This window comes from Terrapene carolina, unplaced genomic scaffold (genome assembly GCF_002925995.2).
Source record: "Terrapene carolina triunguis isolate 2854851 unplaced genomic scaffold, T_m_triunguis-2.0 Scaffold69, whole genome shotgun sequence".
NCBI classification, from domain to species: Eukaryota; Metazoa; Chordata; order Testudines; family Emydidae; genus Terrapene; species Terrapene triunguis.
The window spans coordinates 14,509,554-14,533,102 of record NW_020664420.1 but is presented as its reverse complement, the minus strand read 5'-3'; the positions used below and the strand labels follow the sequence as shown (position 1 = coordinate 14,533,102).

Below are 23,549 nucleotides of genomic sequence, written 5' to 3'. Positions count from 1 at the left end.
AGGGGCTTTTAACATTTTATATGGGGCTGGGGATGATGGCTGTGGGGTTGGGCGTGCACAGCATTAACTGGGGTTTTGGGACTTTGGAGAAACTCTCTGTACCATCAGGCACCATGTGATAGAAATGTGTGTGATTTGATCTCAGTTGTGCTTTCTGGCAAGAGCTCCTACAGCAAGGGCCACAATCTCCTTACTCTTAATACACTTATGAGATTTGGCACCACTGTATTTGTCACCCATGCTGGAGGTGGTAAGGGGGAGTTCCTTTGTCTGATTGCAATATTGCCACCCCCAAATGTCCAAGAAGCACAAGTCAGACCCCCCCTCCAAATTTAAAATAATAAATTTTGAATCCTTTCTATTTGCCATCTGTGGGGTTTTTTTTTTTTAACTTTTTGGGGGAAAAGTTAGGTCACATTTTCAAGTTTTTCTCCCCAATCATGAGGGCTAGAAACTTTTCAAATGAAAGCTAAGATTCTTGCATTCTTATGTTAATTTGGGAGTTGAAGAAAAAACACCAGATATGACTTGCAGTAAGATAAAATTGCAATAAATTCACAAAAGTTGGCAATATGGATATGTAAATAGAAGATCTTGCATGTCAGAGATCTTCTATGAAAGCCCTGGGTTTGCTTTACTAAAACAATGGAGCTTTTTATTTCTCCAAACACTTTTTGTATTTATTCAGATGTCAGGAGTTGATATCCACACGACTAAAGGTTTTATATTATGTTGACACACACTGTATAGTAAGATAATGCTCTGAGTAAACTGAGCTCTATCAAAATGATTTTAGAATTGTGTGTAATCACTATGCTAATACACTGATGAAAGAGAATAGTTCTCAAATTTCAAATTGTTACTTCGTAAGATTCATTCCCAGGATAAAATTCAAGACGTATTCAGTTGCTTCTAGAAAATTTAAGGAGAAGTGGAACACCTTGGAATACCCCTATGTATAAGAGTGTGTCACTCGAAGTTCTTGCATGTATTCATGAGCTTTTCTTTTTGTGTCCGTTGGTAAAACTAAAAGCATGTGTGTTTAACTTTGCGGAGTGGAGAGTAACTGGCACAGTGTAGCTATGTTAATTGAATTTTTAAACTGTTTAAATTATTTAGATAGGGTTGTGACCCTTTGAGTGTATTGTTGTCAATTCTTTGATTAGTATACAATGTGCTTGATATTTATATAATGAAAATTAACATGCAATAACTGTGGTTTTCATTGAAGGCCTTGATGTTCTTTTTACTCCCGTCTTCTCTGTCCCTGTAAATGAATATCTGTAATCCTACTGCATTAGAGATTGCTACAGTTACTTCTTTCTTCAATCTTTTATCTTAACTAGAAAATGAAACCAATACATGTTTTTTTCCATTTACAATTTGTTGCTTTCCTCTGAATACTTTTTTTCTTTTTTTAAAGACTTTCAAAACTAAGCCTTGCTCTCATGGAGCCCTAGCAAGTGAAGAATACAATGGGAAAAATATTCACAGAATCACAGGGTTGGAAGGGACCTCAGGAGGTCATCTAGTCCAACCCCCTGCTCAAAGCAGGACCAATCCCCATACAGATTTTTGTCCCAGATCCCTAAATGGCCCCCTCAAGGATTGAACTCACAACCCTGGGTTTAGCAGGCCAATGCTCAAACCACTGAGCTATCCCTCCCCCCATATGGACATACTCTTAATGTCCAATCAAAAACATTCTTGTTGACTTTGGAGATGTGTTTAGAGTATGACTATTCGTTACACAATCATGAACTGGATTTAGACTGAGATTATTCTAACCAAATAGCAGCGCCTGATGATGGTACCAGCTCTGCCTCTCCCAAGGCAGCAAAATATATATTAACTTTTGGTATGAGTACCTGACTTCTTGTAGGGACAAACTTTTGTCAGTATTGTATTGAGCACCAGAACCACAGGGAGTCAGCCTGTTTGAGTATTCAGCTTTCTTATTTTTTTGGTACTCATAATGAAACAGTAATGTGTGCTAATAGAAACTGAGATCTGTATGGTGGAGAATAGGAAGTTTTAGTAATATTTTTATGAACAATATGTGTCTCAATTTACCCACCCATTTTGTATTGTTACCTAACTGAGGACACGTCTATACTGCAGACCTATATCAGTATAACTATGTTGCTCAGGGGTGTGAAACGTTGTTCAGGGGTGTGGATTTATTTATATCAGCCTAACCCCCTGTGTAGACCGCACTGTGTTGACGGGAGAGCTTCTCCTGCTGACATAGCTACCGCCTTTCAGGGTGGTGGATTAATTACACCGATGGGAGACCTGATGCAGATGTGTCACTGTAGTACTGTACATGAAGACAAGCCCTGACTGTGAAGCGTTTGATTCCTAATTTAGGGTGAGGGGAAGTGAGGCATAGCTGGATGTCCGACAATATGTCTGTCTGGGATGGATTCCAATGCGCCATCAAAACCTGAATGGAATCAATACATATAAGTGTTAGACCCAATGACTGAACATTAACTCCTAATGACTGGCAGCCAGTAGGAAGCTGTTTCCTTCAACTCTCTGCAGGGAAGCACAGTGGAAAGTGCTGAGCAGAAAAAAGGGATGAGGTGTGAAGAGACTGCAGGTATGTCTACATTACAGAGACTATGATGACATAGCTTCAGTACTCTCAAGTGTCTTTATGTTTTTTGTTTTGTTTGCTGGTAGTTTGTGCATGGAAAAATAAAGATCAAACATTTTCTGTCTAAATTATTTTAATCTTGGTTTGAAGAAAACCATGAAACAACTCTTTATGCCAGCATATTGTGTGGTGGCTCTGCCGATTGGAGCAACACTGCCTATTCTGCAGGCAGCAGTGTTCTTAGTGATTTAAAAGTACAGTTCACAGAAAACAAGCATATTTTATAGAGCTACACTATGGCACGCATTAGGAAATATATGTCCAAACGCAGACAATACTTCCTATCTGAAAAAGGTGGGGAAGAGGAGAGGTGAATAATAACAGTATGTCTTAGATTCACCTAATAATTAGTAAGCTTCAGACAGATTTGACAGTATGGCTGACTTAAAAATATTGTAGGTTACTTAGAATCATAGAATCGTAGGACTGGAAGGGACCTCGAGAGGTCATCTAGTCCAGTCCCCTGCATTCATGGCAGGACTAAATATTATCTAGACAGATGTTTGTCTAACCTGCTCTTAAAAGTCTTCATCTCTGGAGACTCCACAATTTCCCTAGGCAATTTATTCCAGTGCTTAACCACCCTGACAGTTTGGACATTAGGAAAAATTTCCTACCTAAACCAGGATATCTGGTTGCAGTCTAAGGCTATGTCCATGCTGCGCTTTCGTCATTAAAACTTTTGTCACTCAGGGGTATGAAAAAACACCCCCTCCCTTTCTCCCCCCCGAACAACAAAAGTTTTGACGAAAAGTGCTGGTGTGGACAGCGCGTTGTCGGCGGAGGACGCTCTCCTGCCCCCTCATTCGGGGTGGCTTTATTTTGTCGCTGTGAGAACTCTCTCTCCCAGCTACAAAGAGCAGCTACGCTGTGTACCTTATAACGGCAGCTGTGCTGCTTAGCCGGAGCCAGACACGCTGCCGCGCTGTCCTGTAAGGTGCGCACTGTAGACATAGCCTAAGAAGACTTTTCTTTTTAAATGGAGGAATTGAGACTGAACACTACTTGCTGCTAATAAAAGGATATCTTCTAAAATATAAATACTTCCTGATTTAAAACCTAATCGCAAACCGAGGAGGAGTTTCTTCTGTTCAAGAGGGACTTTGATTTTCTTTTTGCTGTCTTTGCAAAACTGGCCAAACTCTGTAGATTAGACATTTGAGCAAGAAGAATGACTTTGGGTACTAGCTCAGTCAAGAAGTTGTTGGAGTGGACAAATGCTATATTATATTTCATGCTTTCCTGATTTGGATAGGAGAAACCAGAAACCCAATCTCTGTACTCCTTTTCTGTAACGGATATAACATCTTACTTGCCAAAAGCATAAATTTGACTTTTCTATAAGAACTTCACCAAGTAAGTTCTTTTCTTTTTATAGACTTTTAAGAGGTACAATGCCTAATGCTAATATCCGGTCTTGATTCAGTTCAGCAAGTCTGGCTTGTCTTGAGGAATGGAAACTTTATTATGGATTGTGATGTAAGGATTGGCAGGACTTGAACCCAGGCTTGAAGAGCTATGGGGCAACCACCATCCTCACACTGCCACCCAGCAGCAGTTCCGTTTGGAGTGGTCTGACAGTGATCCCATATTGACTCCTTGGTCCTATATAAGCCCATAGGGCATACCAGGAAGCATCCAGGTAACAATGTAGATGCCTAGGTAACTGCCATGACTGATCTGTTTCTGAACTCCATCCATTGACCTCAGTGCTGACTTGGATTCTGACTTCCGATCGACCTCTGAGACTGTCTTTGTTCTGTTTGTACAGCACTTAACAGCAAGGAGCCCTGGTCCATGACTATGGGTCGTGAGTGCTACTGCAATCCAAATAACGTAGGGGGAGTTTATAGTGACCATACCTGCGGACATTCCACTTTCCCCGAGGGTGCTCCGCCCCAAGTCCTGCCTTCCCCCAAGGCCCCACCCCCACCCTGCCTCTTCCCGCCCTTGCTCCGCCCCTCATTCCACCTTTTCCCACCTCTGTTCCACCCCCTCCCAAAGCATGCCCCATCCTCGCTCCTCTCCTTCACCCCCACAGCCCCTCCTGCTGATCCGTGGTGGCGTGAGGGGGAGGCGCTGATCGGGGTTGCTGGCAGGCAGAATGGCTGATGGGGAAGAGGGAGCAGCTTATCAGTGGGGCTGGCAGTGGGTGCTGAGCATGCACTATTTTTTTCCCCATGGGTGCTCCAGCACCCCATGGAGTCAGCGCCTATGATAGTGACCTAATATTAGATTGCCGAACATTCTGTATTACAAAAGATTCTTGCAGCCTTCTCTTTGAGAAGGTCTCACATGTTTGATTGTTGCAGGACTATGACACCTGGCAGGGGGACTACGTGCAACTGTAACAATGCTTCATTGTGCAGGGTTTGAACTGAGTCTTCAGCACAGAGTACTGCTACTGGAGCTCCATTAACTGGCAGCAGAAAGCTATTATCCTGGGGAAAATGCTGGGGGGATGAATGGACCCGTAGGTTCACATGCTGGGTTCTGGGAGAGGTTGGAGGAGCCCAGCCTAAACTGGACTCTCACCCCCGCTTCTCCATGAGTTGGAATGTGATGGCCTTGGATGGGGGAAAGGGCCACTGGAACCAGGGTGTGGTTGGGGGGATCCCATTTCTTCTTCCCTCCCCTCTCTGGGAGTTGGGGGAAGATCCAGTTTGTGGTGCCTCCAGAGAGGGACATGGGCTGCTGGGGCCACATGCCAAAGTCTGGGGTGCTGGAGGTATTCAATTGTGACTCCCTTCCTTCCTGCTACAGCTGCTCCTGAATATTCCCAAGTAGTGGAGGTGGAATGAGCCGTGGTGGTGGTGGTGGTTTGGCAGTTTGCCAAGGTTTTTCTTGAGGAATGCAAGTTAAGAGAAGGGAAATTGTGATTTTAACTGTTTATCTTTCTCAACAAAAAGCTAGTCGAATTCCATGGGACAAAAAAAAAGCCCCTTCTATAGCCTGATGGTTTGTCTTTACTTTTTTTTGTTTTAAAACAAACAAAAAAACCCTAAGAAATTGCAAAGTCAAGCACTTAAAAATTCGGAAATGCCTGATTCATGATCGCCTATGCACTCTGAATTCTGCCTCCTTTTGTGACCATCATGGGCACCGAATGGGGGTAAAAAGGTATGTGAACATGTAATTTTACTACAGGGCAGAATTAAGGTTGCCTGGGAGACTGTAAATTTGGCACTTTCTAAGTGAAATAAAATGTTTTCATGGGGTTTCTTACATAATTTTACTTAAACTGTATAGAAATACCACTGTTCTCACCCTCTCGGTCTGGGTTAGAGCAATCCATTTGCTTTGGGCTATCCCAAAACAATAGACTGTGCTGCTCTGCCAACGTATATATTTTCCTCTATATACATTCTATCCTATTTTCTGAACTGGGAACACACACTGAAACGTTGCCTGAATTAGAACTATATGAACTGCAGCTACAGACTTCAGCACAATTTATTCTGTTCTAGCTGTTTTGGTGGAATAGGCAAACAGTTACTGGCACAAGTTCTCTGGATTGTATGCAATGTACTCCTTTATATAAATAGTCATAAAATCTTAATGGACTTAATTAGCAGTTGATATCTGGCTAAACAGTGTTTTTAAAAGCAATTCTTCAAGGGCTTTTCATGCTTCTGCCTTCTGGAAATACCACCTCAAATACAACAACATTGAAAAGCTTATTAAAGAGCGACATCTGCTGCTGATGTGATGTCCTTAAACAGCGGAAACATGGCTCCCTCTGTTTTATTTGGATCCTGTGAGGGGAGCTGATCTATGTCATTGTCATCTTCACCTTTGCTGAGGCTCTGGTCTTTCCTTCGAGGCCTGGCACAATGGAACCAGTTCATTTTCAAATTTTGCCCTGTTTCACTTTGTGGATTCAAATAGCAGTTGCCACAGCTCCCTCTATTGGCAGTAACTTCTTACATACAACACTCACCCTTCCACACACACTTTTAATTCAGAGTGTTTTACTCCAAAAACAAAGCAATCTCTGAGATTCTCTTTCAGAAAATTACCAAAATAACCAGTAGTAGACTGTTTTTGTGCTTGCCAAAAATTCAGAGACTTACTTCTATTTGCTTTCTTAGATTAAATTTATATTGTTCGGATAAAAAAAATTAAGGTAGGCACATAATATTTAACTAGAATCTCTGTTATGTCCTTATACTCCAGCTCACCAGGTTCTAGTGAAAAATGCAAGTTTTTAAGAACAGTAAATATTGTTTTTTCCACCAATGTTAGGAAAACAGCCCTTCGTTTATCAGCATCTGCTATAAAATTTGCATAAAAATATTGCTCAAGTCTTTGAATATATATTGCAAAAAAAAATTTCATTAAACTGGAAACCATCCATATTGATCAAATGGCTGCCTATGGCTTTAAACTTTTTATATCCTTTCTGTTTCCAGTCTTCTCTGGTATGTTCATGGCATACACTCAGAGAAGTTGTATAAAAACATATAACACTGTTGCTGGAAGGCTGCAACATAACACTATATTTATTGTTAGATCCAGAATGATAACTCACAGTAATCAAAAACAGACACACAAAACAGGCTGCTCCCTGAGGCAGATTGCTACAACTCAACCTTGGCACCTTGCTGTAGCCTGGCTCTTTCCAGACTGACTGCATGCTTCCCAACAGAGCCCCCTAGCCTGCAAGCAGAACCAGGAACCCCACTCCCTCTACACACACTCTCTTAGGGCTTGTCTACACTTACATTTTACATTGAAAAATCGTGGAGGTGGATTACCAGGAGCGCTGGGAGAGCTCTCTCCCAGTACTCGCACACGACCACACTCGCACTTCAAAGCGCTCCCGCGGGAGCGTTCCCGCAGCAGCCCTTTGAAGTTTCCAGCGTAGACGTACTCTTAAAGGGAGAGCTTGCAATTCCAACACAGCGCTCTGTACACCACATTTATGTGCAGAGTAGAGTGATCATATGTACCTAATTACCTTAAGGCCCTATCTGTTCTGGCCATGGAACCATGTTTAAATGGAGTTTAGCCTTAAGGCTTGTCTACACTGGCACTTTACAGTACTGCAACTTTCTCGCTTAGGGGTGTGAAAAAACACCCCCCTGAGTTCTACAAGTTTCAGCACTGTAAAGTGCCAGTGTAGACAGTGCACTGTCTATTGTTCCAGCGCTGGTAGCTATTCCCCTCGTGGAGGTGGGTTTCCCTCCTCCCTCCCCCCCCCACCAGTGCTGGTGCCGCGACTACTCAGCCACGGCAGCGCTTTAACGTTGCTAGTGAAGACATGCCCACAGATACTGCAAGATGGGGGTATAATACTGTTAGCTAGCCTTTGTGGAAAAGGCGGCTTCTTCATTTTAGAAGGATTTAACTCTAGGTTCAGGAAAACCAGTACAGCCATAACAGAGGGCCAGGCTACACAAGTTGTGACGAGATCCCCCAATTGCTGTAATTCTGGTGTTTGATACGCTAAGTTCAAACTGTGCTTAAACCTATGGACACTGAACTTTACTTTCAGAAATATATTTTTTGACTTGGTACATAAGGGAATTTTTAAGAAACATTAACATTTTTAAAGAGTCCATTTTTATGCTTATTCTAATTCTGATGTGCTATGTCATACCTGAGGCATGATGCCTGACAAGGTACTCCATACATGGACCAATAGCCAAGAATGTAATCCCTTCATGTGACACATCTTCCCAGGTGTCTCCCAAAATTTTTTCACAACTATACACCTCTACCCCGATATAATGCTGTCCTTGGGAGCCACAAAATCTTACCACGTTATAGGTGAAACCGCGTTATATCGAACTTGCTTTGATCCGCTGGAGTGCGCAGTCCCACCCCCCCGGAGCGCTGCTTTACCGCGTTAGCCAAATTTGCATTATATCGGGGTAGAGGTGTACTTACTAGGGTCAGTCCTGATATTTGGGGCTTTTTCTTATATAGGCGCCTATTACCCCCCACCCCTTGTCCCGATTTTTCATACTTTCTATCTGGTCACTCTAATACTTACTGACCTATAGTAGTTCTGTCATTTCTATTAGGTAGCTTAGTTTAATTCCTTTCCCCTTGGAGACAATGCCCATTTAAAAACACATGATTTATCTGAAAAATATACCTACCCACTTTTTTTTTGTATTGTGGTAGCTCCTAGAGACATCAATCAGTGCCTTGTTATGTTTATACAATACTTAGCACAAAAAGATGGTTTCTGCCCATTTACAATCTGAGACTAGAGATAACAGGTGGATGTAAGAAAACAGATGGAGGTAGTACTAAGTACCAATGAAACAATTAATACTCAAGATTTCTTATCTCTAAATGAAAGGAGCACAAATAGTTTTTTCAATCTTTTCAGTTTACTTTATGTTCATTGTTGCTTCCTGTGTTGTCAGTTTGTCTGATTCCACTTTTTGGTCTCTGGATCTTCCACACAGTGACATAGGAGGCATGTGGTGCATCTGCAATTATATGGGGTTCTAAAACTACAAAACTGTGGCAGAGGGATTTGGAAGCAGGTGTAGCATAGTGATTGCTATTTTTAGTTTTCCTTAGAATACAATTGGACAGATAAAGAGATGTGGTCTCTGTGAAAAGGTGCCTAGGCTTACCTCTTTCTATTAGACAGTACACTTAAGTCTCATTGTTTTGTGAAAAATTAGGCCATGCTTCTAATTTCATCCCCTGTAATTCAGTTTATTACACATATGGCAGCAATAAATTTGTGGTTTTGTTTGTAGAATTGGAAAGGGATCATTGTTCAATATAAAGTCATTCTCTTGAGGTTCACAATAGCTAAACTGGTCATGTGCCAGGCACAAAAGAATTACCATCTGTTCAAATGGGTCCTTGATGGCTTGAAAGGCTGTAGCATGGTAAAAATTTTAGCTTTGTGTGATTGTCTGTGAGTATAGTGTAGCAGGGCTGTTTTTGTATTTAAACTAATGCCGGTTAAGCGTTAACAGACTTTTGAAGTAAGAGTGGAAATCTTCATCTGTGCTGACAGCCCTGTTTGGGCCTTCTGCACTGGGGTGAATTTCACTTAGGTATTCAGATATGGTGGTGATGTGAACAGCTTAAGAACTTAAGTAGAGAGAATTGTTGTCTTAGCATAGATGTACAATTCTCCTTCAGTGCAAATTTTTTGAAGGCTTTCCCTTCTTGCATATACATGACTATTGCTTGACCTTCGCGGCACTTATAATTTGGCCTGGATTCGTGAGGGTGATGAATGGAAGACTGAGTTCCGGTTTCAATATGGCTATTTTGAGTATCTGGTGATGTCTTTGGTCTTTCAAACACCCCAGACACTTTTCAGCATTTTGTTAATAATATTTTTAGGGACATTTTAGATTGAATACCTTGACAATATTCTTATTTTCAGAAAACCAGCTCCTCCATGACCAACATGTTCGCCCAGTACTGGAACTTCTCTGTGAGCATCGGCTATATGCAAATCTAGAAAAATGTGAATGGAATCCATGGAATTTCTAGGTTGTAGAGTCTTGCCCCAGTGGCATCAGTGTGGATCCTAGAAAAGTATCTGTGATCACAAATTGGGCACCTTAAGAAATGTGCATCAAGTACAACGTTTCCTTGGATTTCCAAATTTTTACCAACATTTTCTTACGGATTTTGCTGGACTGGTGTCCCATAGACTGGACTGCTCTTGAAGAATGCTCCATTTGCCTAGAAATGGGAAGTTTGGTCAATCTTCGATCGCTTAAAGGAGGCATTTACGTCAGCACCTAGATTCAGTGAAACCTTTATAGTTGAGGTGGAAGCATCCAATATGACAATCGGAGCTGTACTATCACAATGACATGGACCCTGGAACTTATTCCATCCATGTGCATTCTACTCCTTTAAACTCAAAGAGCAGAGTTACAAGATATGCGATAAAGAACTACTCTCTGTTAAAGCTGCCTTTGAAGAATGACACCACCATCTTGAGGGTGCCTGACTTCAGTCCCGATATCTACAGATCATAACAATTTGGGATATTTGCATGCTGAAAAGACTCTGAACCAGTGTCAAATCTGATGGTCTTTATTCTTCTCCAGATTTAACTCTGTTTTCATGTACTGTCGGGGTACCCAGAATGGCAAGCCAGATGCATTCTCTCTTAAGAGAGAATAGCTAGGAGAAAGAGCTCAAGCTCAAAAATATTCTACAATCATCAAATCTTGTAATTTTGGCAATGCCCTAGTACGTAGGATTTGTTGCTCCGCCTCCAATCCTCATTATTCGATGACCAATTTGTGGTGGAAGGCATGTTGAGTCAGAGTGTTGCCAGTACCATCCTCCTAACCTGTCTTCCTGATTAAATATCGGTTCCTTTATTTTAAAGGCTGTATCTGTTTTCCACAGGCACACCCAAGCTTGAAGTACTTAAACTTTATGGTGATTCTCGTCTGGCTGGTCACTTTAAACCATGTAGACTAGTTTCTCTAAATACCTGGGGGTCAAAGATGCAGCCCTTCATCATCTTCTATATTAACTCCTCCAATGTTTTCTCTTGAACAAAGGCCCCCTGTGTGAAACATATTTGGGAATCATGCCTTTATGAACCCCATCCCAATCCTTGAATTTTTTCTCTCATTCATCTCCGTGAATTTTTATCATTGATCTATCCAAACTGGATCTATCCAAATTGGGACTAAAATGGTCCACTTTTATCTCATATCCCAGGATCTCCACTGCTGAGGAGATCAACAGCCTCTTCTTTTTTTTTTTTTTTTTTTTTTAAACTCACGTCTTCAAACTCTCTGGGTTACCATCTAGCATCATCATCCACTGGCAAACACAATTCATTTCCCATTTGTGGCTAGGACTACTTAAATTGCTGAATGTTAAGCTACATCCTACCTCTGCCTACCATCCTCATACCGATGGACAGACATAAGAAGATAACGTAAGAACAGCCATACTGGTTCAGACCAATAGTCCAATCTAGTCCAGTATCTTGTCTGACAGTGGCCAGTGCCAGATACTTCAGAGGCAATGAACAGAACAGGGTAATGTCGAGGGATCCATCCCCTGCTGTTCAGTCCCAGCTTCTGGCAGTTGCACTTTTAGGGACACTTGAAGCATTGGGTTGCGTCCCTGACCATCTTGGCCAATAGCCATTGATGGACCTATCCTCCATGAACTTATCTCATTCTTTTGAACCCAGTTACATTGCATGGCCATGAGTTCCACGGGTTTCCTGTGCGTTGTGTGAAGTACTTCCTTTTGTTTGTTTTAAACCTATTGCCTATTTAATTTCATTGGGCTTCTTGTGCTATGTGACCATATGTGTAATGTATTTGACCAAATGCATTAATCAAATCCTTGAATAATACTTTAATTGTTTCATCAGTTATCACCAGGATGACTGGGTCTATGGATTGCATCTGCTGTTCTATCCATTCTTACAAAAGGTGTCTCATGTCCCCACAGCCATCCACCTAGTCCAGCATTTTGTACCATGTCCAAGAGGAACTGAGAAAACATCTCAATTCTGCCAAAAATAGCTACAAGTATTATGTGGACCAACATCACTGGGAAGTCCCTTGTCTCATTGACTGGGTATGGTTATCATCATGGAATCTCACCTCCACTTCACCCTCATGTAAAGTAGATCATCATTACTTGGGTTCATGTAAAATTATCCAGCAAATAAACCTCATCTTGGTCAAACAGCTTCCTGTTCACCTCCTTTGGATCCTGTCTTCCATGTTTTGCTGTTTAAAGCCAGGTACTCACAATACCTTTCCTGGATGAGTCAAGCCTCAGCCAGTCATCCTCCAGGGGCATGAAGAATTTCTTATACAATGGATCTTGGACTCTCAGTTAGTCAACAGCAAACTGTGAGGTACTTTGTGACTTGGGAAATTTATGGGCCAGCTGACCATTCGTGGGAACCCCACCAGTCACAGCCACACATCTGATAAGATTAGGGAATTTCACCAAGCCTACCCTGCCAAGTCCAGACCTGAGAAACCTGGAAGGCATCCTTGAAGGGAGGGTAAATATAAGGAGCTCATGCAGCCTGTGCAGGGCTTGTAATTGATTTAGTATAGCATATCCCTCACTGGTCATTCACCTGAGGCTGCTTACGCTGGCTATACAAGAACTCGGTGAATGCCCTTCATCGTCTGTTCAACACAACAGTTGTCTGGCTCCTTACCCACTAGATTCTGCGTTTTGTTCTCAGAATACACACCTGATGTTGCTTCAGCTGAACCTGAGTCTGTTGTGAGTGTTATCTTGTTCCATGGCAATGGATACCTATATTGGTGAACTTATTACATTTAGTAAAGAAATGAACTTTTGTGTTCTCAATGGTAGTTTAGTATCATTAAGGCTGCCCCCACTTTTTGTTTTGTTTTATTTTAAGACAAAAGTAGCTCATTGATCTGGTTCAAAGAAGCCCATTTAGCTTTTGAATCATAGGCCAGCTATGGTATATTGGCACAGAGAGATTCTATTAGCTCATTAGTCAGAATTAAGCTAGCTTTTGAAAATTGATATAAAGCAAACATCTAATGTTTCAGCATTCAAGTGCAGTATGATGGGAGTAGGGTTACATTTTACAAATGTAGGCCCTGGAACAGAGAAAAAATAAAGTACAGGTGTTATGTCATCCATTTGGCCTTTAGATTGCCACGATTTCTCAATGTCCACAAAGGCATGTGTGGCCGAAGGCCTTGATCTTTTTTGCTAAAACTCCTGGAGTTAAAAAAACAAACAAACAAACAAAAAACATAAATGAATTATCTACAATAGTGATCCTCAAATCTTCTGTTTAGCAAACTGGGGAAAGTTCAATGATCACACTTTAAAATGGCTCCCTCCACAACACAGGAAAATTTCTATACAGGGCCGGCTCCAGGCACCAGCCAAGCAAGCTCATGCTTGGGGTGGTAGATTCTAAGGGGCGGCATTCTGTCCAATCTTAGGGCGGCACGGCTGCCCTATTTTTTTTTTTTTGCTTTGCCTCTGGGTCCAGCTGCCCTGCACCTTGTTTTTTTTTTTTTTGCTTGGGGTGGCAAAAAAGTCAGAGCTGGCCCTGCTTCTATACGGTTTTTGGTAGGGAGATTTGTAGTTTTAAATAATTACAAATCTGAGGCAGTAATTAACTCTCTACAATTGAAGTTATACTGAAAGAAATGACTAGCAGTTGCCTATTGTCCCTGATATGGAGGGTAGAAGTAGTAATCTGATGTTACCTGTCTGTTTTCTCTGGCATCCTCCATCTACCAAGGAGACCACATATGTTTAAACAGAGTTCTAAATTTGTTTTAAACACTGTTTATATTTACATGGCTTCCTTGGCAAGCATATACAGGTAAGTTACGTGTACATGGCCCTGATCCTGAAACCATAAGTATGCACGTGGGATGCTGCACTTAGAGCCCTATTGAAGATAGTGGGGCTTGGTGAAGGTGCAACCATCTGCTTGTATGATGCCAGTTGCAGGATTTGGGCCCATTTTAAAAGCAGTGTTCTGTAATTAGTTTAGTGTCCAATGTGTGCAAAATACTGAATAAAGAGTGGCCTCTTCATTATTTACTACTCCCCTAATCTGTGTCATCTGTAAACTTTATCATTGATTTGGGGTTTTTTCTGGGTCATTGATAAAAATGTGATGTAGCATAGGGCCAAAAAACAATCTTTGTAGGACCCACTAGAAACATACCTGCTCAAAGATGGTTCCTGCATAAAATTAAATTATGGGACCAATCAGTTTGCTGACTTTTAACTCATTTAATGTGCACCATGTTAATTTTGTATCATTTTAGTTTTTTAATCAAAATGTCATATGGAATCAAGTCAAATGCCTTACAAACCACTAAGTATACTACACGAACACAGTTACATTTAGCAGCCAATTTACCCCCCTTTTAATCTTTAAATCCTGTATCAGTTGTTCCATTATTTTGCTTGGGAGTGATGTCAGGCTGACAGGCCTATAAGTATTGTGGTCCTCTTATTTACCTTTTAAAAATATTGGTATAACAGTAGCATTCTTCTGGAACTTTCCCACAGTTCCAAGATTTTTTGAAAATCCACATGAACAGTCAAGAGAACTCCTTGGCCAGCTTGTATATATGTGTGTGTGTGTGTGTGTGTGTGTGTGTGTGTGTGTGTGTGTGTGTGTTAACTCTTGAGTACAGATTATGCTGATCTATTGATTTTAAAAAATTCTAACTTTAGGAGCACACCTTTAAGACTAACAGATGCATTGGAGCATAAGCTTTCGTGGGTGAATGCCCACTTCGTTGGATACATGACTTTAGGAGGTGCTGTTTAACATCCTCTTGAGTTGTTTTTGGAATGGAAAGTGTTTCATCATTACACAAGATTGCATCATCTGGTTTTTTCTTAAATACAGAAGAAAAATATTTATTGAACACCTTTTCCTCTTTCTGCATTATTATTGACTGTTACCATTTCCATTCCATAGGCCAATACCATTTTTAAGGTTCTTTTTATTCCTAGTATACTTAACTCTGCTGGCTGTAGATTTTGTGAAGTGTCCTTTTGCTTCCCTTATCAATTTTCTGCAATTCCTAGTTTGATTTATATTCATTTCTATCATCTTCCCCTTTCTTCTGTTTATGTGGTGGGTTTTTTTGTTTTGTTTTTAAATTGCTGCTATTACTTCCTCTCGATACCAGATTGTTTAAGCAGTGTGACCTTCCTTCTCAGTTGTGGCTTTCTGGGCATCTAGTAAAATATCTTACAGTTCCCAATTATCATTCATCTTTTTCTGTTCATATTCTTTCTCCCAAATGACAGGGCTCATAATTGTGAAATGCTTCATGGGTGGGTTTCCAAACTTGTCTACAGTGTGATTTGCAATCTGTTATCAGGGCAAGTCTGGACAGGCAAACAAATTATTAAACATGTTCCATTAAAAATAGTTCCATTAGTCCTGTTTAATTGCTAATGAACACATCATGTCTTTAACATCTTAACCATGACTTGGAAGAATAGTATTAAATTTATATTTCATGTTTTGAAGATTAACACCAGATTGTATAATTCAATGAAGGCATTTCTGTACCATTTAAGTATATTTTTAAAAACTCGACTTTTTAAAAATGACCTAACGCTTTGAAACATGCATCTTGGAGGCTTACTGCAAAAATAGGAAATGATCCTTCACAAGATGCTGAAAATACTCCAAAATTAACAATTTTCAGCTCTTTAAAAATACTTTAGTAGATGAGACTGATGATTCCTTTTAGAAGTCTTGCTCATATCCAGGATTGTGAAAATTCAGAGAAGGCCAGATCTTTGAACATTTTAAAAGGAATTGTTTCTCAAAAGCCATAATTTGCAAAAAATTTTCTTCTGAAAATAGAGATCACAAATCTGTGTTTATAGTTTGACTTTTGGGAGTTGGAATTTAAACATTTTGAAGGGTCTTTCAGGAACAGGTGAAGACTAGCTATGCTTTTATCTTATGAGAGTATGTAGGTACAATAACGTGTTCAATGCTGAGGATTTTTTTTTAAAACAGACTTGTGTATAGTATAAGCCTCCAATGTAAATTTGTATTTGTAATCAGTTCTAAGTACATTACTTTTATTACTGCATCAGAATGCTACATTTTACAGTGCAATAATATGAATGTGTCTACTGTTTTTTTTATTAGAATAGTCATGATGTCCAAATATCCTGTAGAAGTAAACACTTCACATTTGGTATTTTGATATGAAAAATAAAGATTCATTTAATCTTATTGAAAGAAATTATTTGTGTGTGAGCTTCTCCCTCTGCCCTCCTAATGGATGCAACTGGAATTGATTACCAGTCCCTATACCAGTCACTGCTAATGAAGGTTCTCTTCTAGCTCAACTGGTAAGAGCCTGATCTTCTGCACCAGAAGGATCTGAATTCTATCCGTAGTGTCTCTCCTTTTTGAGATGACATGGGCTGCAGTTTAGTAACAGCTGTAAAGACCTATGTGGTCCTGAAGTTAGTAATACTATTGTAATACTTGCTAGAATTTATGGGTATATCAAGGAATTAGTATGTCATTTATAATCATCATTACATCAGTCTGCTTAAAATTTCAAAAAGATAATCTAGATGTGCTAAAGGTCTTGGATTAGAAATCCTGTTCCATGGCTCTGAACTATCTTTGAAATTGAAGTCTGAACTCAGTAAAAAGAGTTCTTAGCAGAGCTGCTTTCAAACCTGATTTTAAGAAGAGACAGATTAGAATGCTTTTTATGCTTTTGTTATATTAACTATCAATTCATTGCTTTATCAAGTGTTTGCAGACTGCTGACAGAATGCATTCAGACAGGGATTCAGAGACAACCTTTGATGAGGACTCTCAGCCAAATGATGAGGTAATGCCCTACAGTGACGATGAAACAGAAGATGAATTGGAGAGTCCGCTGCCTGCAGTTGAACCAGAGCAAAACCGAATCAACAGAGAGGCTGAGGAGAGCAGAGAACCAGTTAAGAAAGGTAATAGTATGAGAAATTGTACCGAACTAACTATTGAATGTAAAGGTTCAGAGGACTGTTCAGTGTACCAGATATGCATAGATTGCTGAATTTGTTCAGTTTATTTTCAATATACTCAATACTTTCCCCCTGGGCAGATCTACATAGATTACTAGAAAATGCAGTTAACCAATGTCAACTAGAAAGTTAATCCACGCTCATCCACAAAATTGTATCCCACTACAGCTATTTGGGCCCAGTGAAGTGGCTTCACACTATGATCTGAGGTCATCAAATATGAGCTTGATCAGTTCCAGTCTATTTATTCAGAAATGTTCACAAACTGATGGACTGTTACTCCTGAACCTTTCATGGGACTTCAGATTTATTGCTAGTTTTCCGCTTGTTTTTTTTAGCAATTTTATTTAATTTTGTTTCTGGGTTAGCAGCAGATAGGTCACGTCCACAAACTGGTGGGTGGTGCTGACATCGGTCTAAGGAGAGGGATTGCTCTTTGGAAAGTACCTGGCACATTTTGGGTGCCCTCACAGTTTTAAATAATAAATGTAATACACAGGTACCTGGAGTACTGGAAGAGTGGCAAAAAAATTGTCAAGATGACTGGCTAGAGTCTGTTTGTCTTTTGCTGTTGTGACTCTAGAGAATAAACAGAAGCATTTAATACACTGATTAATTTTTTCACTAAGTAGGTTACTTCTGAAACATTTCTACTCATTAAAGACTTAATTTACACGTAATGGAATCAAACAAAGTATGTAGATTTGGTGTTAATTTCTACCAGTGTAAATGATAGATGCACATGCTTTGAGTTTCAACAGTTTTATAAATGACTTTTAACAAGTTGCCACTGCCAGCTGGAGACTTAAACTAAAAATAACAGTTCAAAAATATTTTTCATCTTGAAGTAGTCATCTTGGTGGATTTTATGCTTCTCTTCATGGCCTCTAGAGACAAAATCATGAATCAGCACTGTTGTTCCACTTTTGTTACTAGAATGTGTGTCTAGCAACAGTTTCTAATGGAGTGTCAGGATATGGAAGGTATTTCTAGCAGCATTGGAAATTAGACTTTGCTGGCTGTCTTTAGTTTGTCATTCAGCAATGACATGGTCAGCAATGTTGGTATCTAATTCAAGCATTTAATAATTAAACTTCAAAGCTAACATAATTTCATGATCTATGGGGGAAGTTCATACTTCTTCCGTTTGGCTGCAGATGTTTCAGTCTGGTTGCAGATTCAACAAGACGAAAGTGCGTTCGTTTACATGAGAGAGCGATATTTGCAGCCATGTTAGCTAGACTTTTTTTTTTTTTTTAATCTATGCTCATCTTCGTTTTCTTTGCTCTGGCTAATAAAGTCAAAACTCTCTGCTTAATTTGCAGAATCTGTGGAATGTACCAAACTAGGTTAGTCCAGTGGTTTTCTATTGTCAGGTAGCACTACAGAAATCTCATCCTTGTTGCTTTTTCTCAATAGAGAAGATTTCCATTTAGTTTTCTTAGAAGTTGAATCCTTTAAGAACAGCTTTTCTCTTCCTCAATGAAGAGTGTAAAATAAGAACCCTTCCAAGTAGTCTGAATAATAAGTCTTTCCCCTCAATCAGGTTTCACTCACTTATTACTTAATTCAGAATTCTCTCATTGTCCAGTCATCCATAGTCTTCCAGCATTAGCATCAGTCCAGGTTACCACTAAGGTCCATGTAAATTGTCAGTGGACCTGCTTACAACAAGGTGCATTCATAAACGCACATTACTGTTCAGGACAGCACTTTAATCATGTGAGGGGACAAGCATGTCGTAACCAGGTCTGCTTGCACTTACTTTTTTTTTTTTTTTTTTTTTGCAACTGGTTTGGCTGGTCAGTGATACAATCTATTTTAGAACCTCAGTTTTCTTACAGTAGGGTTTATAGACTTATAGATTCCAAGGCCAGAAGGGACCATTGTGATCATCTAGTTCAACCTCCTGTGTAATACAGGCCACAGAACTTCCCCAAAGTAATTCCTAGAGCAGATCTCTTAGAAAAAACATCCAGTCTTTGCTGAATGGCCAAAACATAAGGTGCCCATTCATTGCTGCTGCTCTTGTTATAATTCAGTCTTGTTGATAGTAGTTAATGAGAAAAAAGGATTAAGAGAACAGACTGGAAGCCAATATATCTATCCTGCAGTTACCGCCAATCTTTTCTCTATTTGAAACAGGTCAGGCAGGTTGCAACTTGGCTGACTATTGACTAGGAAACTGCTTTAAAAAAATCATATATTCCCCACCTTATGGGGCAGCCTGCAGGAGTTCCCTGATCGTGTGGGGCAGGATTCAGTTAAGTCACTGTACCATGCCCCTGCTTGTGGGATTCCCAGAGCTACTGGATATAGTTCAGCACCCTTGTTGCTCCACACTCTCACACGTATAACATGAAGAATAATCAGAGCAAGAAGGATTGTTGATCAGAGATGCCGTGATCTTGTCTGTGGGACTGTTTGTAGAGGGAGACTGATGTAGGTGCAGAATCTAGAAAACTGGTCTAATACAGTGTTCAGAACTGGCTTGGCCTCACTCATACTGGGCAGGCAAATTGTTTGAAAACCAATTAAAAAACCTGTTAGACAAGTTGAGCAAAGTTTAGGCAGGATCTAAATGACTGGATTTTTAGGTGCTGGGAGCAAGGTAGGTAGTGGTACCAACAATATGGGCAGGAGTGGAAACTGGAGGATAGTGGAGGATAAGGGTTAGACTGTGGATAGACAGAACATGAAGGCCTAGAATGTACTATGTGTGTGAGAACTGGACTGGATGTATAAGGGGTGGAGTGAGGCAGTTGAGCAAGGGGAAGGGACAAAATGACACAATGGGGCAGGGAGTGGACAGGTTAGAGTGCAAAGGCAGCATGGAGGGAAGATAAGGAGCATCTGTATGAGGTACTTGTGGTGCACGCAACCCAGACAATCCCCTTCTCACAGGAACTGCTTGACCAGTTCTAAATTCACATCTCCATCCCAGAGACAAGGTAGGTGAGGTAGTATTTTATTGGACCAACTTCTGTTGGTGAAAGAGACAAGTTTTTGAGCTACACAGAACTCTTCTTCAGGTCTGGGCATCTCAGGCATACCAGAGTGTCCAGGCCTATAAAAAGATGGATTGCAAACCCCTGGCGTAGCATCAGGGCCGCCGGGGATGGTGGTGGGGGCAAGTGGGGCAATTTTTCAGGGCCCCTGGAGCGGGGTCCTTCACTCGCTTCTGGGGCCCCGGAGAACTCTCGTGGGGCCCGGGCCCCCAGAGCTTCTTCCGCTCCGGGTCTTCGGCGGCAGGGGGTCTTTCCGCTCCAGGACCCGCCGCCAAAGCGCCGGGTCTTCGGCGGCAATTCGGCGCAGGTGCCCCCCCGCAACCAAAGACTCCAGGCCCCCTGAATCCTCTGGGCGGCCCTGCGTAGCATAATGCCACTCTGGGATGTAAAAGGCTCCTTGGACTTTTTTTTTTTTTTTCTTTTCTTTGACACAAAGTTTCTGTTGGACACAAAGCAACTCAATAGCAGGAAGAATATTTCTTCATTGCTGAACCTGGACTTTATTGCTGTAAAACTCTTGGTTATTATCTTAGCAATTCCACACAAATTAGAACTAGCTGAAAGTCAGAGACTTAAAGATGAACTGTGTAGGATTTTTAATGAAACTGGGATTGGGCCCTTCTCTAAGATTTAGACAAGTGGTCAGAAAGGGGTGGACATTTAAATTCTGCTTGTTTTTTATCTTAGAAATATTGGGGATGTCAAGTCTGGCTTTGCCTAGTATTGTTGGAGGATTTCTTAGGAGGTCCCAGAGGTGCATTGTGAGCTTTCGCACGTTAATTAAAAGGGCAAGATTGCTCAGTCTCTGAGACACCCTTTTTTTTGTTCATTAGGCATTGGAGTTAGATGGGTGTAAGCAAAACAAAATAGTCTGATTAAAAATCTTTTCCCTCAGTTGTTTAGTTTCTAGCGTGTTGTAACATAACGTTCCTAATTTTCTGCTTACCAAACATGGTTTTTCTCCCAGAGTAGGTTAGACTTCAGCTGCTTATATAGACAAACAAACAGGATGCTTTTTTACAAAATTCTTTGAGGCCTTCTTTACCAACAATACAGAAATGAGAAAAGGTTCAGAGGCCCAACTTGATTTTTTCCATTGCATGTCGCCTTAAAAGATACGGAGGGGGTAAACCTTAAATTTGTAGACTTGTTTCCCCATCATTGGAGCAGTCAAGTGTTATGATTCATTTTGATATGTGTGTGGCATTTTTTTTTCCCTTCCACTCCCAGATTGCAGCTGGCAAGTTAAGGCAAATGATCGAAACTTCCACGAACAACCCCAGTTTAAGAAAACAACATTTCTATGCTTCAAGAAAAGCAAATATGCTGTAAGCCATCTTCCTTTATATATAATGACTGATGTAGATTTTTTGTCAGGAGGAACACTTGTTAGTTCATGATTAAATGTTCCAATAATTAAACCATGTATATGTACTAGTATACCTCTGCAATCTGCAAAGTTGGGTAAGTATCATGAACGGATTAACTGAGGCACAGAGTGATTTGACTAAGGACTTGTCCACATGGTTATTTGGTGTGTGGCAAGTCAGACTTTGAATCTACATCAAAGTGCACTATGGAACGTTTAGTGCACCATACCATGGCTAGCTTGTGTGCTATAGCCTGGCTTGCCATGCACTAAATTGCTGTACACACTTGTGAGCCAAAAGCCATTTAGAACCCAGACTTCCTGAATCCCAGAGCTGCATCCTATTCACTGGACTATGGCTGTCACTAACATTTGAATCAAATAATGTTTAAGTATTTTATTTTCAATACTTTACGAAGCGCAGCCTTTAGGCAGACAGCATCTTGGTCAAGCCAGAATTCCGTGTATCTTCAAAATAAATGATTATCTATTTCCAAATGCTTAGGTACAATGGAGTCTTCTCGTTGTTGGCTTAGGTCACCCACTCTAAATCAAACCATGTTATGGATGTATAAATAACTTTATAAAAAAAGTGTGTTTTAAAACATAGATTTTTAAAAACAGTAGGATTATTTTAAAATAAACAGCATAGTAGTAGTGCTTGTGTGCAGTTCTGGTCTTAAATGATAAATAGTGGTATCATGGGATTTCACATTGGCCTGTCTTGATTACTTTCAGGGCAATAACTTGTTTATTTTATAAATAAAATGTTTTTCTAATTTCCAACCCCTGCAAGCTCTGCTAGTATCTGAAAGTCAATTTGGGTTATTTCTGTCTTATGCATGAACATCAGTAATAAAGATTCTGCAATCAGAACCCTTCCTACCTATTCTACATAAACAAGGAGGCATCTGGTGGCACCTTAAAGACTAGCAGATTATTTGAGCATAAGCTTCCGTGGGTAAAAAACCCACTTGTTCAGATGCATGGAGTGAAAATTACAAATACAGGCATAAATATCTATTGGCACATGAAGAAAAGGGAGTTTCCTTACAAGTGGAGAACCAGTTTGAAGGCCAATTCAGTCAGGGTGGATGTGGTTCACTCCCAATAATTGATGTTGAGGTGTCAATACCAAGAGAGGGAAAATTGATTTTGTAGTGAGCCAGCCACTCCCAGTCCCTATTCAAGCCAAAATTAATGTTGTTAAGTTTGCAAATGAATTGTAGCTCTGAGGTTACTCTTTGAAGTCTGGTTTTTGAAGTTTTTGTTGTTGTTGTTGAAGAATGGCTACTTTTAAATCTGTTATTGACTATCCAGGGAGATTGAAGTGTTCTCCTACTAGCTTTTGTATGGTTTCAGAGTAGCAGCTGTGTTAGTCTGTATCCGCAAAAAGAACAGGAGTACTTGTGGCACCTTAGAGACTAACAAATTTATTTGAGCACAAGCTTTTGTGGGCTACAGCCCACTTCTTCAGATGCATAGAATGGAACATATATAGAATGGAATATATATATATATATATACACAAAGGTGGAAGTAGCCATATCAACCCTAAGAGGCTAATTAATTAAGATGAGCCCCTAATGGGTCCATCATAGGACCCAACCACACCATCAGGGGCTCATTCACCTGTACATCTACTAATGTGATATATGCCACCATGTGCCAGCAATGCCCCTCTGCCATGTACACTGGCCAAACTGTGTTCATCTGTGTACATTTTAATGTGTACATCTGGCCTCAGTTAAAACTGCCAATAAGGATATCCGTTGTTCTTGTGGTCTTGGAAAGAGATCAAATAATTTAGAGTATCAGAGGGGTAGCCATGTTAGTCTGGATCTGTAAAAAGCAACAAAGAGTCCTGTGGCACCTTATAGACTAACAGACGTATTGGAGCATGAGCTTTCGTGGGTGAATACCCACTTCGTCAGCAGGGCCGGCTCCAGGGTTTTTGCCGCCCCAAGCATCGCCAAAAAAAAAAAAAAAAAAAAAA

At 40.5% G+C, this 23,549-nt stretch overlaps 1 protein-coding gene across 1 annotated transcript in view; it reads left to right on the top strand.

The window, feature by feature from the left end:
* ATP8B1 (ATPase phospholipid transporting 8B1) overlaps positions 1-23,549 on the top strand; it is a 130,623-nt gene that overhangs the window by 52,325 nt on the left and 54,749 nt on the right. The window contains exons 2-3 of the mRNA XM_026649254.2: positions 16,918-17,119; positions 21,415-21,512. Coding sequence (XP_026505039.1) covers positions 16,939-17,119; positions 21,415-21,512 — 279 coding nt within the window. The 5' untranslated portion in view covers positions 16,918-16,938. The remainder of the gene's footprint in view (positions 1-16,917; positions 17,120-21,414; positions 21,513-23,549) is intronic.